We start from the raw sequence: 15,313 nt of genomic DNA on the forward strand, positions 1-15,313 counted from the left end.
CGACGGGGGTGGGGTGGGTGGATGGATGGATTCCCCCGCGCCCTGGGGGAAATGCGGGGGGGGGGTCCTCGCGGAACCCTAATCTGGAGCAGCGTAGGGGGCAAAACTCGTAGCTGGCGCGGGCCTCGAGGGGGCTGGCCGGGGCGGCGTGGCTCCGCGCGGCGGGCCAGTCAACGCCTCTTTCCGTGTGCCAGAAAGACGGGGAGGCGTGAGCGAGCTTTTGGGGGGGGGGGTTCCTGGTGCAATGGCCCTTCCTTCCCCACGGAGGCCAGGGCTGGGGATGCAGGCGTGGTGTGGTGGTTACTGGGGGGCCTCGGCAGTCTAACGCCCCTTTCCCTTTCCCCCGTTGGCAGGCGGGCCGCCGGGGCGCGGAGCCCAGCGCATCCTGGCGGTGCCCGTGCGCACTGACGCCCAGGGCCGCTTGGTGTCCCACGTGGTGTCGCTGGCGGCGGCCGGTGCCGGGGTTCGAGCCCGCAGGGCTGCTCCGCTGCAGACCTCGGGCTTCCCGGAGGGCAGCGGGGAGGAGGACCCCGGCCGCCACCACGTCTTCTACAATGTCACGGTCTTCGGTCGAGACCTGCACCTACGGCTGCGACCCAATGCCCGCCTCGTGGCTCCGGGGGCCACGGTGGAATGGCAGGAGGAGAGCGGTGCCACCCGCGTGGAGCCCCTGCTTGGGACCTGCTTCTATGTCGGGGACGTGGCGGGCTTAGCTAAAGCCTCCTCGGTGGCGCTCAGCAACTGCGATGGGCTGGTGAGTACTTCTTTCTCTGTTGTCTGTCAGTCTGGTCTCGGTGGCTGTCTGCCTGTCTGTCTGTCCGTCTGAGCATCCAAAGCCCGTGATCCTGGAGTCCCCTACATTCTATGTGGAGGAGCATCCCCGTCTTCTTGGTGCCCAGGGAAGCTCCCGCGTGCCTGAAGGTGTTGGTGGCAAGGCAACTTGTTTTGATTTGTCTGAGAAAGGTGTGATTTTAGGCAAGCACCCCACCTCCAGCCCCACAGCCCTCACTTCCCAAGTAACAGAATGACGGGCGTGGGGGGTGGGGGGAGGGAGGGAGTCTTCCTTATACCTAGGGGCCCTTGTCTGCGTGTTGCCAGCCGCTGGAAGGTCGGTGTGTGCATTGGCAGTGTGCGGTTCGGGAAGCGTGTGTGAACATGCAAAGGTGTCTCTCCCAACATGTATGCATCTGTGGGTTTCTGCTCACTCGTATACACGTCCGTGTCTGTTGGACGTGCAAGCTGTGCGCTGTAGCAGTGTGCTGTGTGTAGAGGTGGGTGTGCTGGCTTCCTGCACAAATGAGGCTCAATCCCCCCCCCCCCCCCCAGCAGACAATAATGCTGGAATGCCCCTTTAGCCCTCTGCCCCTTGGCTGACCCAGGGCCCCTGATTTTTATACTGTGGTTTCCTGCACAACTCCAATTGGTTATTTTGAGCCAAAGAGGTGGGGCTGCACTGGGTAATGAAGGCTCTGGTGCCCAAGGGCTGAGTTTGAAGGGTGGGATGGGGTGGAGGAGGAGAGGAAAGCAGCCCCTGAAGAATGGGAGGTTCACCTGTTTCGGGGACCCCCAAGGGACCATAGCTGGGTCACAAGGGAGTCATGAAGAAAGCCGAGATCGATGCTCCGGGAGGAAGCTGACATTGGCGATGCTGTCCAGCCTTCCGGAGACCTGGCACATGGCGGAAGCCACTGCAGTTTTCTATTTTGGATTGGGTGTGTGGTGGTCAGGCCGGCTATGCTGGCCTAAAAGCCGCCCACTGTGGGTTCTGCTCTAATTGCTGCTCAGGGCACTCCTGCTCCTGGCCAGTGGCCACTTCCCCAGCCCCCTCCCACCCCCAAATAAACCAGTTCCCCTGGACAGCCCAGCTCATTCTGCCATCTGCACAGCTGGCAGTTACCCTAAGCCCCACAACCACTGTGTTTCTTTTTATGGACACACAGGAAATATCACTTGTTGCTTCGGAAAAATCACCGCCTTTGGTTGGATTGAGTTGGAAGATGGGCATAATGCAAACTACCAATGTCCTTCTAAGGCTTGGGTACAAAGATGATGTCTCTTTATGTCCACTCATTCATCTGGTCATTTGGTCATTGGTTCAACCAGTACCTTTGGACTGACCAGAAATGTGGCAGGTCCTGCTACTAACTCAGGGGTGGATAAGCAGAAGGGCATCTAACCAGAGCTTTGAGAATGCATTCTTAGGGGACTACTTGAGCGAAGCCTTTGGCAGCTGGCAAAATGGGTGGATGGAGAGAGGTACCTCTCAGGCTCCAGATGTGAATTGGCCTGGATAGGACAGGCATGCTATGATTTCCCAGGCATTGGACATCCACAGGTAGAGGTGCAGGCCAGGGCTGGAAACAACACTGCCCTGCCTAGTGGCCTTGAATGCCATCAGTAATGACCTTTGAGACAGTGGGACAGCATCATTCCATCTTCTTTTTGTTTATCCTTTTTCTTTGAGGGTGCACGTGGGTGTACCCGTTCTGATTTTGTAATAACGAATGCTTTTATCCTTTGAGTAACTTGTACTGGACCACAGAGACTGAGAAGGTGGAGTTTGGTCTGGTTCTGTCTGGTCTGTTCTGCCACAATGCTTCCCAGCCCGGGGGAGGTGGAGGAGGCTGAGCTGTAATTAAACGAGTAAATTATGCCTGTGTACTTCCTCTCAAGGGACTTCACGTGGATAAACGCATAAATCCACCCAGCAGCCCATGTCCTTCATCACAGTGCTACCCAGAGCCCCTTCCTCTTATGGCTCTTCCTTGCTAGGGAACTTCAAAACAGCAAAGCAAGTGAGGGAGCCTGGGCTGTGCATGCAGGTCCCCAGGATCTCAAACAACGATGAAGATTCAATCTCAGCACCTCTGGAGGGGATCCTGAGGTCTTGTATGTCTAGGCCCCTGTTCTTGGTCCTCAAACCACCGTTCAAGAAGCAAAGTTCTCTTGCCCTGTTTCTCCAAGAACATTCTGCAGGAGATGTACCACAAGTTGCTCTGAGCAAGTGGGGTTTGGTGAACAAAGCATTGTGGGAAAGCCTGTGGTTGTATCCATCCTAGAAAGATGGATCCTAGAAAGACGAGGCCTATTAGGCCGGAGAAGTTCTGTAATAAAGAAATCTCGCCAACTCTGTCATCCAGCACTCGCCACACAGATGTGACCGCAGAGCCCGTTCTTTGTGGAACACATGCCACTAGACTCTCAGGCAGATGTGTGGTGATGCCACGATGTGTGGACAGAACCTGCAGGGTATGACAGGCAGTTGTAAATTTTAAGGCAGCTGGAGTTTGAATGCTTAGGTGGGCTGTGGTGCTCCCCAAAGCCACAGATCCTTAGGGCCCTGTTGTCCTTCTCTAGTCCTGGGACATACGTGCTTATCTGCATGCTCAGTCCTGAAGAATTAAGAGTGTATTTGTTCTGCTTTTAAGGAGGGCAGTAGTGACTTTGATTACTGTCATCAGTATCCTAACCTGTTTAGTACTAGGGAACGCTAATCTAATTTAACACTATAGCTATTAATCACTGTCCTTTCAGTTACACGTGATAGAAGACACAAGGCAAATTAACGTGAACAGAAAGGGAAACTTATTAGCTCATGTGAGGCTAAGTCTTCAGGCATGGCTAGATCCAGGTACTCCCACCAGCTCATTAAGACCATCGCTACTTCTTTCCTCTGTCTTCCCATGTGCTGGCTTTGCTTTCAGATGGGGCACCTCTGCAATGAATGGAGGGACCCCAGCAATTGCAAGCTGTCTTTTCCTGCTAATCTCAGGTGAGTTCTGTGTATCACCCTAGCTATGTTGGGGTACACATGGCTTAGTCAGGGAAAGCGGTTCCCAGAATCCCCTTTAAGCTGGAAGTATAGGAGGTGCTATTCTCCAAAGTGACTTAAGATACATTTTTTTTTCCTTTCAGAAAGATATAAATTCTTCTGGAGTCAGATAGACAAGCCACATATCCCAAATAAAGGCACACCTCATAAGATATATTGTGTACCTTATTTCCTGAGAGGCCCATAAGTGTATGTATAGCATCTTTCATAGCTCCTAGTTGGAAATTGTTCATAGTGTTTATTGGAAGGGTTACAAATCTGTCTTTTCACAATGAATGAGAGAAAAATGCTCCAGGAATGATTCTTGTATGTCACATTGCTACAGGAGAGTTTTCTACGGATATGGTATGTGTGTGTGTATGTGTGTGTGTGTGTGTGTGTGTGTGTGTGTGTGTGTGTGTGTGTGTGTGTGTGTGTGTGCTTCGATCCTCAAATTTCAGCCTCCTAAGCAGCTAGGATTATAGGTATGAGCCCCCAGCATCAGGCTCTGTAAGACATTTCTCAGCTTGCCTAATTCCTGGAGACCTTCTCAGTCAGGAGAAGGAGCTAGGAGCAGTCATGGTGGCTGAGTGACCGCTGACTGGTCAGTGGTCTGTCCTCAGCTTGAAGCTCCTTGTGGGTGTCCTCACTTCTCATTGGTGGGTGATCAAAGTGGAGACTCAAGTTCTGCCCTGCCTCTTTCTCCCTACCCACTCTCTTCCAGTAGAGACTGAGACCTGCCCTGGCTGGGCAGGACCAGTGATGCAAGCCCTTAGGGACAGGCAGAGGCAGCCTCAAAGGATGGAGATGAGCAGGTGTCTGCTTTTGAGGCTCCAGTTTGCTTAGTGCTAAGATATCTGTGATTCCATCTTGACTTGCCACTGCTTGGAGAGCAATGTGGAGAGCACCAAGGAGGATAGCAGGAACTTTGGGTGCATAGGTATCTGGGCTCTTCAGATCAGAGCTAAGGCAACTGCCTAGTCCTTGCTATGAGAGATCTATACAACCTCTTGGGATGATTTCAGCCTCCTCTTTGGCTTACTGTTTTCCCTAAGGCTCATGGAGTTTAAATGATAAGAACATGTTGGATAGAACAGACAAGACATAGGGACCTAGTTTTCTGGTGGTTTAGAGGAAATGTCAACTTTAGACATGGCTGGATCCAGGGGTTCACTACGTGCTGTCTCTCAGCTTTGCCATTCTCTATATTTATTTCAGAACGTTCCCTCCCCCGTTGGGGGTGGGAAGGGAGAGCCACCAGCAGCTGCAGATCTACTTGTCTTCTCAGAGGGTACTTCCTGTGAATGGAACACACACCTTTCTGAACGTCCTTCAATAATTTAGAGTCCCTCCTGGGGAGTGATCTGCTTGGCCTTGATTGGATTATAGACTTATGTCTAAACCAATCATTGTGATGTTGGCCTTTCCACCTTTGGTGTTGAGGGCGAGGGTCTTTGGAGTGGAGAGGGATTGTGGGAGACTTGCTTGTTCTGCTACCCCTGGGACTCCTTTCCCAGATTGACACCATCCTCCTTGGTGAGTACAGATCCTCCCACTTTCTTCCAGATTCCACTTGCCACTTCAAAGAGCAATCCCAGGATTGCCCCTCCCCTCCAGGAGCCCCATATCCAAAGTCATGGCCCTGGAAAGCTCTAATCTTCACCCCAGGGATGTCTACCCCCCCCCCCCAACGTAAGCCCCCACTGTCTCCAGAGCTTCTCCATCTTCAGACTGGTCTCTCTCCAGCACCCCTCTCTCCTTACTGACTTCACACCACATTACACCACCCCTTTGCTTTCTATTTTCTCTTTGAGAAGAAAAATCCAAACCCACTGGCTGAGCATTCAAACCTCCCCTATCCCCAGTCTGGCTCGGGTCCCTTAGCCTCATTTGTCACTTTGTCCCCTTAACACTTGTGCTCCAGTCACACCAGCTTTTTTTTTTTTTTTTTTTTTTTTTTTTTGGGTCTGGTTGTGGGGCCTGAACTCTGGGCCTGGGTGCTTTCCCTTAGATCTTCAGCTCAAGGCTAGCACTCTACCACTTGAGCCACAGAGCCACTTCCGGCTTTTTTCTTTTTGCTTATGTGGTGCTGAGGAATTGAACCCAGGGCCTCATGCATGCAAGGCAAGTGCTTTACCACTGAGCCACCTTCCCAGCCCCACACCAGCTTTTTGTGCCATGATCCCCAGATATTTAGGATTTTAGCAAGTGCAAATGAACCCTTTCCCGTATCACTTTCCCGTAGCACTCTGCTCTGGACCAGGCCCTCTGCTTCTTGGCAATTTATATCTGGGATGACCCTGGCTTTGTCTAAGGGTTGAGCACCAGACTGAGTGGAGTTCAGCTGGGAGCTGTGAAACAAGCGTGCCCAGGCAGTATAGACTAGAAGCCTATAAATGGAAGAGTGTGGTGCTTGTCCCAGAGACACAGTGCCTCTGGTGCTTAAGGTTGGTCTACCTTGGGTGTCTCCATTCAATTAGAATGTTCCCTGTCCTCTTGGAGAAACTGCTCAGAAACTGCTACCTTGCCACAGGAAAGCACTTGCATTCATGCATGGTTTGGTGTGATTTCCTGGCCTTACTTTGTTGTTTATGAAATCTGATTTCAGGTCCATTAGTTTAAAATCAAACTAATACAGAAAGGAATCCGCCCGTCTCCCCCCCCCCCCCCCCCCCCTTCCAGGGCATATAAGAAAGGATTGAATGGGAATGATGAGGCCCTGGGCTGGGCTAGATTCTGGATATAACCCTGGATAAACTACCCTCTTCCTCCCCATTGTGCCTCAGTTTCTCTAGGTGGAAAGTGACGGGAATCAGCCATTTCCAGGCTACTTCTGGAGTTGCAAAATTGGATGTCAGGTGGGGTTCCCACATAGTTGAGAGTGCAGGGTTAGAGGAGGGAGAGGTAGAAACCCTCATGAGCTCAGGTCCCATCTCCCTTGATAGACCTCAAAGGGAACGTCTCCCACATTTCTTCAGAGAAGCTGTCTTCCTGAGCCATGCTTCTGATTCTATTGGCATTGGGTATGCAAAATGTGTGAAGTGTGGGCCCATTGGGCCCCTGGTTTGGTCTTGAGAAGCAGATGTGGGAACTCCAGGAACTGATGTAGAACTGCAAGGGGCAGATGTGGGTGCCAGGGACTGTACAGGCAGCAAGCTCATTGGATGGGCCTGGTAAGTGGCAAGGGCTACAGGCTAGACAGGTGCTGTTCTGGAGAACTTTCCAGAATTTTCATTACTTCATCACGGCCACCTTATAGTCTGAGCACCCACAGCCTCCTGGCTGGTCTCACCAGCATTCTTCCTGAGGGATAGTTGGAGGGAGGAAAGGGGCATCTTCCCACAATGGGGCAGAGAGAGCTCAGGAAATGACTCGGGACTGTCCAGTGCGATGGCTAATTTGTCAGGGGTTTGTGTGCAAGGTTGGCAGAGTTGTGCCCCGTGGGGGCATCTCAGAGTGTGGACAGGGCATCGTGATGTAAAGTGGCTTCCCACCTACCTCGGGAGTGGGTAGCAGGAATTCAGGGACTGGACAGGGTCCCTAAACCCCGTGGGACTGTTTCTCGGAGGACCTGCGGCTCCATCATTGCTCACAAGCCCTTGGGACAGCAGGGTGGAAAAGGGGAGGGCCTTTCTTTCTAGAGACTCCACCACAGCACTCGCTCATGCTCGAGCATCACTGATTGGTTGGGGTTAGGTCGTAGGACCTTTCCATAACCAATCACCGTAGCCCAAGAAGGCGAAGTGCTGTGTTGATTGGCTCCAGCGAGTCACATGCTCTTCCCTAGCCCAATATGATAAGGAGGGGAGCAAAGGCTGCTGGGAGATGGACTTCCCCGCGCGGTCTGAGGAGGGAAAGCTGCCTTCCCGCGGCTCTTTGCCAGAGGGGATCGGCCGGGGCTGAGGAGACGCCTGAGGAAAACCAGAGATGTGCCTCTGGAGCACCATAGCCAACCCTGCAGCGAGCCTGTGAGCAAGCCATTGTCTAACTTCCTCCCTCCCTCCCTCCCTCCCTCCCTCCCTCCCTCCCTCCCTCCCTCCCTTCTTTCCTTCCTTCCTTCCTTCCTTCCTTCCTTCCTTCCTTCCTTCCTTCCTTCCTTCCTTCCTTCCTTCCTTCCTTCCTTCCTTCCTTCCGTGGTGGTCCTGGGGCTCGAACTCAGGGCCTGGGCACTGTCCCTGAGCTTTTTTGCTCAAGGCTGGTGCTCTACCACTTGAAACACAGTTCCACTTTTGTCCTTTTGCTTGTTAATAAGAGTCTCACCGACTGTCCTGCCTGGGCTGTCTTGGATCAGCCATTCTCAGATCTTAGCCTCCTAAGTAGCCAGGATTACAGGCATGAGCTACCCATGCTTGGCTTGTATATCCCCTTTTAAAGAGGAGGATACCGAAGCTCAGAGGAATTACTCAGATCTGGGGTGGGGCAGGGGCTCTCAGAATGAGGAGGCATCTCTCCTGGGATTTCTTTAGGGAAGCTCAAGGTAGAGCCTGCCTGGCCCCTCATGAAGACCACCAAGGCCAATTGCTGGTCTTTGAGCCTGAGTCCAGGGATGTGAGTTCTCTCTTGTTCCGTGCACCCTCTCTCCTGCCTACATTGTGGTCAGGTGTGTCTCTGTTGTAAGGATGCTGCTCATTCAGGTTCTGGCAGGTGTCAGATTCCTCCTGTTGACTCACTCACCTGGGCTGCCCTGGCCCCCATGTGCCTAGCTTGGATGAGGATATATGCATCTGTGTGTTCTTGGCAGAGATTACCTGCAGGGGCAAGAGCCTGAAGTAGGATGGAAGAATTGAGGGGTGAGGTCCTTGAATTTTGGCCTTGCCTTAAGTGGCCCCTTCCCCAGGGGCAGGCACTCTGGAATGGGAGGGCCCAGTAAGGAGCCCTGCTGTGATGTTTCATATTAAATGTCAGCTGTCCACCGGGTCTGCGGTGCTGCCATTAATATGGAGAAGTTATTACTGAGCCCGGAGCCAGCTCCTCAGGCTCATCCATGAATTTCAATTACACTGCACGTCTACTCCAGGGCAGGCGAAGTGGGGCACAGGGCTTCTGCTTGCAGGCAAAGGAAACTAGCATCCAAGACCAAAGATCGGGCCAAGTCCTAGGCATTGCAGTGGTTAACAGGGAAGAAATGGACTTTGAATGTGGGCTGGATATTTACCTGACAGGGAAAAAATACCATGATTATTGTTAAGGCAGGTGGTTTACTCAGGGTGAGGCTTATTCATTGTCCTCTGGATGTGTTGACCCCTGTGATTTACCCAGTTGTGAGAAACTCAATTGCTCAGTCTATGGTAGTAGGGGACATACTCACATACTCTCTCCTAGTCTTTTTGTTTTAGGTGGAAGAATGTGTGTTAAGAGGTTGCTGTAGGTCATGTGGTCAGTTCTCTTCCTCACAACTGTGAAAGTCAGTTTATCAGGATGCAACATGAGAATCTTCATCCACACCCATCTCACTGGTTCATTGGAAGAATGGACACACAGCAACTATTTAATCCAGATCCAGAGTTCAGGAATGGCTGTTTCTGTATTTCTGTATTTCATTGCATCTAAGATGCCACATAGGTCGCAGGATTATTTTATATGCCACTAAGAAGAGGAGACACTTCTGGCTAAACTGCAGCCTCGTGCCATAGCCATAGCCCCTTGAAGTACAGACACCAGCTACCAGTCTCTAGTTAGTAATTGTTATTGCCCCTGTGAGTTGGCTATTTTTCCTGTTTGTTGTCCTTTGTCCCATGTGGTAAGCAGGGATGGCCTGGCTGTGGCTGCCTCTAGGAGTCTTCCTTTCTGGTAAAATATAGCATGGTGATCTCCTCTCCAGGCATAGGCATTGATGCCAAAGCTACACCTTCTGCTGTCTGCACCATACCCTTTTTTTTGGCCATCACATTGTGACCTTTTGAAGACATTTTGGGTGGCAAATGTCCCAACACCAAAAGTTCAAATCCCGTGGGCATCTCAGTTGGAGTGGCAACAGTATGAAACAAAAGCACCATTCAGTTGGCCTCGCTAAGCAGTGCCACCACCCTATGTGATGGGACCACTGAGTTTGTCTTGAGTCCAGAGGTGGCGGATGTGAAAATGTGTTTTAACAAGTTGTCCTCTTAGAGTCCTAAAAGCATGGTTTGATGGCGATGGTGGTGGTGGTGGTGGTGGTGGTGATGATGATGATGGAGAAACAAATTATATAGGGGTTGAGTCTGAGAGCTGTCATGCAGATTCCATGTAGGAGATGCAGGGTGGCAGAGGGAGCAACTCCCAACAGCTATGTGAACCCAACATTCAAGGCTTTGTCTTTGAACTGGGGTCTTTTTCTATTCAAAATAGAGATTGGGACCACAGGGAAAAATAAAAGCTTATTTATGTTGTACATACGCTTTGTGTGATCGACCTGCCTGGAACAGAGACTCTGGAGGTGATAAGAAGTGACGTAAGTCAGGTGGCAGATTCTCATGCCTGTAATCCTAGTTACTCAGGAGACTGAGATCTGGGAATAATGATTTGAAGCCATCCTGGGCAGAAAAAATCCATGAGATTCTTGTCTCTAGTTAGGCACCCAAAATCCAGAAGTGGAGGTGTGGCTCAAGTGGTAGAGCACTAGCACTGAACCAAAAAAGCTCAGGGCAGCACAAGGGCCCTGAGATCAAGCCCCAGGACCAGCATAAAAAAAAAAGAGAAAAGAAAAGAAAGAAAAAAAGAGGGGACACAAACACTACCAACATATGGTACGTGGACAAGAAAATGTTCTGAAAAATATGTCATCAGGTGATTTTTTTTTTCCCCAGCATGAACATCACAGAATACACCTACACAAAATTAGCTGCAGTCTTTGGGATTTATAATTTCGTGGGACCACTGTTCTGTATGTTGTCTGTTGTTGCCCAAAATGTTATTAGGATGTGTGTGAATATATACATATGAGTATGGTTTTATTTTCTTTATGAATTATGTCACAAACCATCTTCAGTCAGTTCAAAGGAAAGCTCAGGATAAATTCAGGATGAAGCAATGTCCTGGATACATTCTACTTTTCTGGCAGTCTGTTCTTGTGCCAATACTAAACTGTGTTTATTATTGGGGTTTCAAAGCTGTACAATCTTAAGTGTAGGACACTTGGGAGCTGCGCTTGCCCAGGGTGGCAGTTATGAACCACAGGAGGTTGCTGAGCCTTGAAATGTGATGGGGCTGAACTGACAGGTGCTCTGCGGGTAAAGTACACACTGGATTGCGAAGATTATAACCCCCCAAAACACCCCAAAACAAGCCAGACCCAAGAATGTAAACTGTTTCACAGATAATTTTAATTTTATATTTTGGAAGGTGCTGGGGATTGAACCCAGGGCCTTGTATATATAGACAAGCACATCACAGCTCTAGGCTCCTAGATCATTTCAGATGGGTGGAAATAAGTATTTTTTGGATATCAGGTTCAGTAAAAGATATTTAGTTTATGTGCCTTTTGATTTGAGTTCATGGTCAAAACTGGGGAATCCCTATGAAGCTGTCTTTGTATTTCTTTTGCACATCTGGATGGATTCATTACCGCCTCTCTGCTCCCCACTCCAGCCCCCTCACCCCCTTTTGCTGTTTCTGCTTTGAAAAATCTTTCTTGCCTGGCCACATGTGTTTACTCTTTCAAATGAATTTTGGAATTGTTTTGTCAGGTTAAACAATCTCTTGCGAATTTGATTGCCATTAAATTAAACATAAAAACTAATTAAAGAAAGAATTGACATGATTTATAGCATGTGCCAGGAACGTGATGTATTTTTCAGTTTATTTAATTCTGTTGCTTTGTAAAGTATTACACATTTTTAAAAATACAGGTCATCTGTTTATTTTTAAATCAGGGTTATTTCAAGGACTTTTCCACCATTGCCAATTGAATCGTTTTCATGTAACACTGGTTTACAGGAAGGCTGTTGATTGTTATGTAATTATCTTTTATCAGGCAGCTTGAGATATTAATTCTAATATGTCTTGGTAGATTCCCTTAGGTTTCGGAGGCATACTGTTGTACCATCTGTAAACAGTGATGGGTTTGGATTCTTGTTTGCAAGCTGCACTGTCTAGAACCTTCAGAGTGATGTTAAGTAACGGGCAGCTTCTCGAATCCTCATTTGTGCCTGGCTGTAATAGGAATGCCCCTGGCGTTTCTCTGCTTAATATAATGCTTGCTTGCAGATTAAGATGGATTTCATGTGAAGGCAATATCCTCTGAATTCTAGTCTTCTCAGATCCCATTTTTATCAGCAAAGGAGCTGAAGTCTAGATAAAATGTCTTAACACGCTATCTTACCCCCCAAGCCAACCATGCTGCAGTTATGGGAGGGAGTGGGGGAAGGGACTTTTGTTCTTGGCTTGGGGGGCTGCCAGTTCTCCTTAGTTGTCCACTCTGCTGGCCCAGAGATGAAGCCTAGTCCCCGTTTATACTTGCCAGAAACGACTCTCAGAAAGCCTTGGTGGACTTTTCCTTTTGAGGGGGCTTTTCTTAGGCAGGTAGAGGAAGCAGCACCTCACAGTTCTTCCCTGCTGGGCCTGTATGGAGAAAATTCCTCCTTGATTTGGCAGCATCTCCTATCCTCTATCTTGTTTTTCCAGAGCAAGCCCTCCTCAACCCCCTGTATATTACAGAAGATTCTGGCCTGCCCATACTTACATATGTAGTCTACTACTCTCCCAAACCCACAGTTAAACTTTTATCTCAATTCTAGAAAGCATGCCCCTTCCCTCCCTCCGCCCAAACAAAGACAGTTCCCTCTGCAGGAAATCTGTGGCCATCCTGCAGAGAACAAAATTGTTTTCTATCATGTGATCTATCTTCTCACCGACTGGCATGGAATTTAGGGGGGCTTTAAGCAATGTCTGTGGCTGTAACTCATCCTGAGAGTCTGATTGATAAGAAATGAATGGGATCTAGGGGTCATATGGGAGAGTCTTACCCACGCAAGTATGGATGAAAATATGGAGAAAGGCCATGAGACAGAAGGTCCGACAACCAGGATTGGTTGGGAGCCTGATTCTTCTCTTGATGGCCCGTGACTCAGTTTTCCCAGTTGTGAGTCCATCTACCTCTTGTTATGGAGAGAGCAAAAGGGAGCGCACATCACCCAAAGATGAGAGGTGGAAGGAAATGATTGTGGAGAGGGTAGCTACTCTTCATGTGTTGGCTCTTGACTCTCCATGCACACGTCCTTGACTTGGAGATTCAGAGCCCTCTAGAGGGAAGTAGCTTTCCTTCTTACTACTTCCACATGGCTGTCCTAACAGGGAAGTAGGCAGTGAGTGACTGGTACCCAATCACTGGACTGTCCATGTCAGGGCTCCTGGAACTTAGTGGGTACTGGACATGGATTTTGCATGAGGCAGGGGTGGGATCTTATCCTTGCCAGATGGTTCGTCCTGAGGGTCTCTCTCCTGACTCTGCACCCATTTGTTTGCCACCCTCCGCAGATGGGAGTCATTAGTCCTGAGTCTGGGGTCTGGGCCTTGGTAGCACGGATCCTGTCACAGGCTTTTGTGTCTTATCTGCGACCCTGTAATAAGCGTGTGATGTAATATGTAGGAATTTGTTCTTTATCCCTGGTTCCTGTCTCAGACCTCCTAAAAACTCTTGTAATTTCCTGAGTGATAAGGATGCTGGGAGCATCTTCTATTATGCTATCTGCTCTTAGTGCAGTGGTTCCAGAGAGAGCTTCTAAGACCCTTGACATCTTTAGAGTGATAATCTTTTTATATGCTAATGAGATGTCTGGCAATGCCATCCCTGAATAGCTTTTCGGTAGGAGGTGGAAGAGCGGAAAGGCACATCCATCCATAACACCCTGAGTCTGGGCCTTGGACAGCTTCTGGGTTGGTGAGCTCATGGTGAGCATGGAGAAGGCTGGAAGTTCACACATACCTAAGCCCTATGTGTTTGCTTCTCCTGAGTCGCTTGCTTTGTATCACTGTAGGGTAGTGCCTTCCTGAGTCATGTGAGCCTGTCTAGCAAAGACAGAATGGGGAAGTCTAGGAGGCCAGCCATTGGCCAGCGGCTTTGAGGTGGGGCTGGCTTTTGGGACTGTGCTCTTAGTCTGTGGAGTCTGCACTGCCTATGGGCAAGCAGTGTCAGTACTGAGTTGAACTGCAGGACCTAGAGATGGTATCCAGCAAGGCGGAGGACTGCTTAGTGGGAGGGGAAAGAAAAAAGCCCATGTGGGGTCAGAAGAGAGAGAAGGAAGAGAGACACCGGCCATAGCCTGGGACAGAAGGTGGAGAAGTCCCAAGCTGAGTCTAGGGTCTGTTTTCTGAGCAGCCCTAAAATACAGCTGTGGAGACACCTGCGTGGGGGATGTGGGGAGGGTGGTCAGAGCCTGTACTGCTGAGTCCTGGCTCAGAGCCGTGTTCTTTCCTCCCGCATGTCCTTCTCTTCCTCTCTTCCTCTTTCCACCTCCTTCCCCACCCCCATTCTCTCACCTCTCTGGCTTCTTTTTTCCCTTTCTTCCTTCTGTTTTTTCCTCTCCCCTTTTCTCTTTCCTCTTTTGCTTCCCCTCTCTCGGTCCATCTCTCCTTTTTCAGAGTCCTCCATCACTAGGATTCCAGGGGACCCTTTCTTGGTGAGGGCTCCTCATCACAGGCTGCCCCATTCTGTGCCAGAACCTTTCTGTTTATACCTCCCATCCCGCGACATTTACCCAGAGGCCCTCAATGGCGAAAGGCAAACTCGGAACAGCAAGGAATCATTCCCTAGTGCTGGGAGGAAAACGGGGCTCAGAGAGGGGGAGTGACTCATCGGGATCACACAGCCACCACAGCTGGAGCTCCAGATAAAACCTGTGTCCTCAGTGTTGCAGGCATCCCCAGCCTCCCACACAATTAGAGACACTGGCTGTGGAGGAGTTCCCTTCTCTTCTGGGCCAGCCAACCAGTGGATTCTTGGTGTAACTCCCAGAAAACAAGATGATCACGTCTGCCGGAGTAGCCCCCACTGCATATAGTATGATAAGGTCGTGGGGTGGCGTACAGTCTTTCCTGTGAGTGATCCCTGGCCCTCACTGGCTGCGTCTGTCTTTGACACTGCCTGGTGCCCTTCCCTGACATCAAGCTCCTCAGAGTTGCTACATTCTTCTCTTTGAGGAACTTCTGTAAGAACCAAAAGCTAAGAGCAGCCACAGGATGACTGCTGGACCGTAGAGAGTGGCTCTGGTAGCTGTGGCATCTGGACAGAGGTGGGCAGACTGTAGGTTTTTTCTACCCTTGTGCCTGCATTTCCTGATGGGCCACCAGGCTCACAGCCTTCCTTCAGTTGGCCTCTAGGTGCTCCCCTGGACTTCTGTGGACCTGGCTCCCTGGGCCTGCAGGAAGCTGTTGGGGCCGAGCTGGCCTGGGACCTGTAGCCCTGGGTCTGTCTAGCTTCTGGTTCATTATGTGGGTGTCAATGACCCCTTTGCAGTTGAGACTTTTTGTCTATGATGACTGCCCGTGGCTACCCTGCAATTTCCCTCCTCTGAAGCTGATTGGTCC

At 50.1% G+C, this 15,313-nt stretch overlaps 1 protein-coding gene and 1 pseudogene across 1 annotated transcript in view; both read left to right on the forward strand.

Moving 5' to 3' along the window:
- The window catches only part of Adamts2 (ADAM metallopeptidase with thrombospondin type 1 motif 2), a 157,857-nt gene that overhangs the window by 1,880 nt on the left and 140,664 nt on the right, over nt 1–15,313 (forward strand). The window contains exon 3 of the mRNA XM_042688831.1: nt 354–754. Within this exon, the coding sequence (XP_042544765.1) occupies nt 354–754 (401 nt within the window). The remainder of the gene's footprint in view (nt 1–353; nt 755–15,313) is intronic.
- On the forward strand, nt 8,959–9,132 carry LOC122115508 (annotated as a pseudogene).

Source organism: Dipodomys spectabilis, unplaced genomic scaffold, assembly GCF_019054845.1.
Source record: "Dipodomys spectabilis isolate Male_0828 unplaced genomic scaffold, ASM1905484v1 ptg000119l, whole genome shotgun sequence".
Classification (NCBI taxonomy): Eukaryota; Metazoa; Chordata; class Mammalia; order Rodentia; family Heteromyidae; genus Dipodomys; species Dipodomys spectabilis.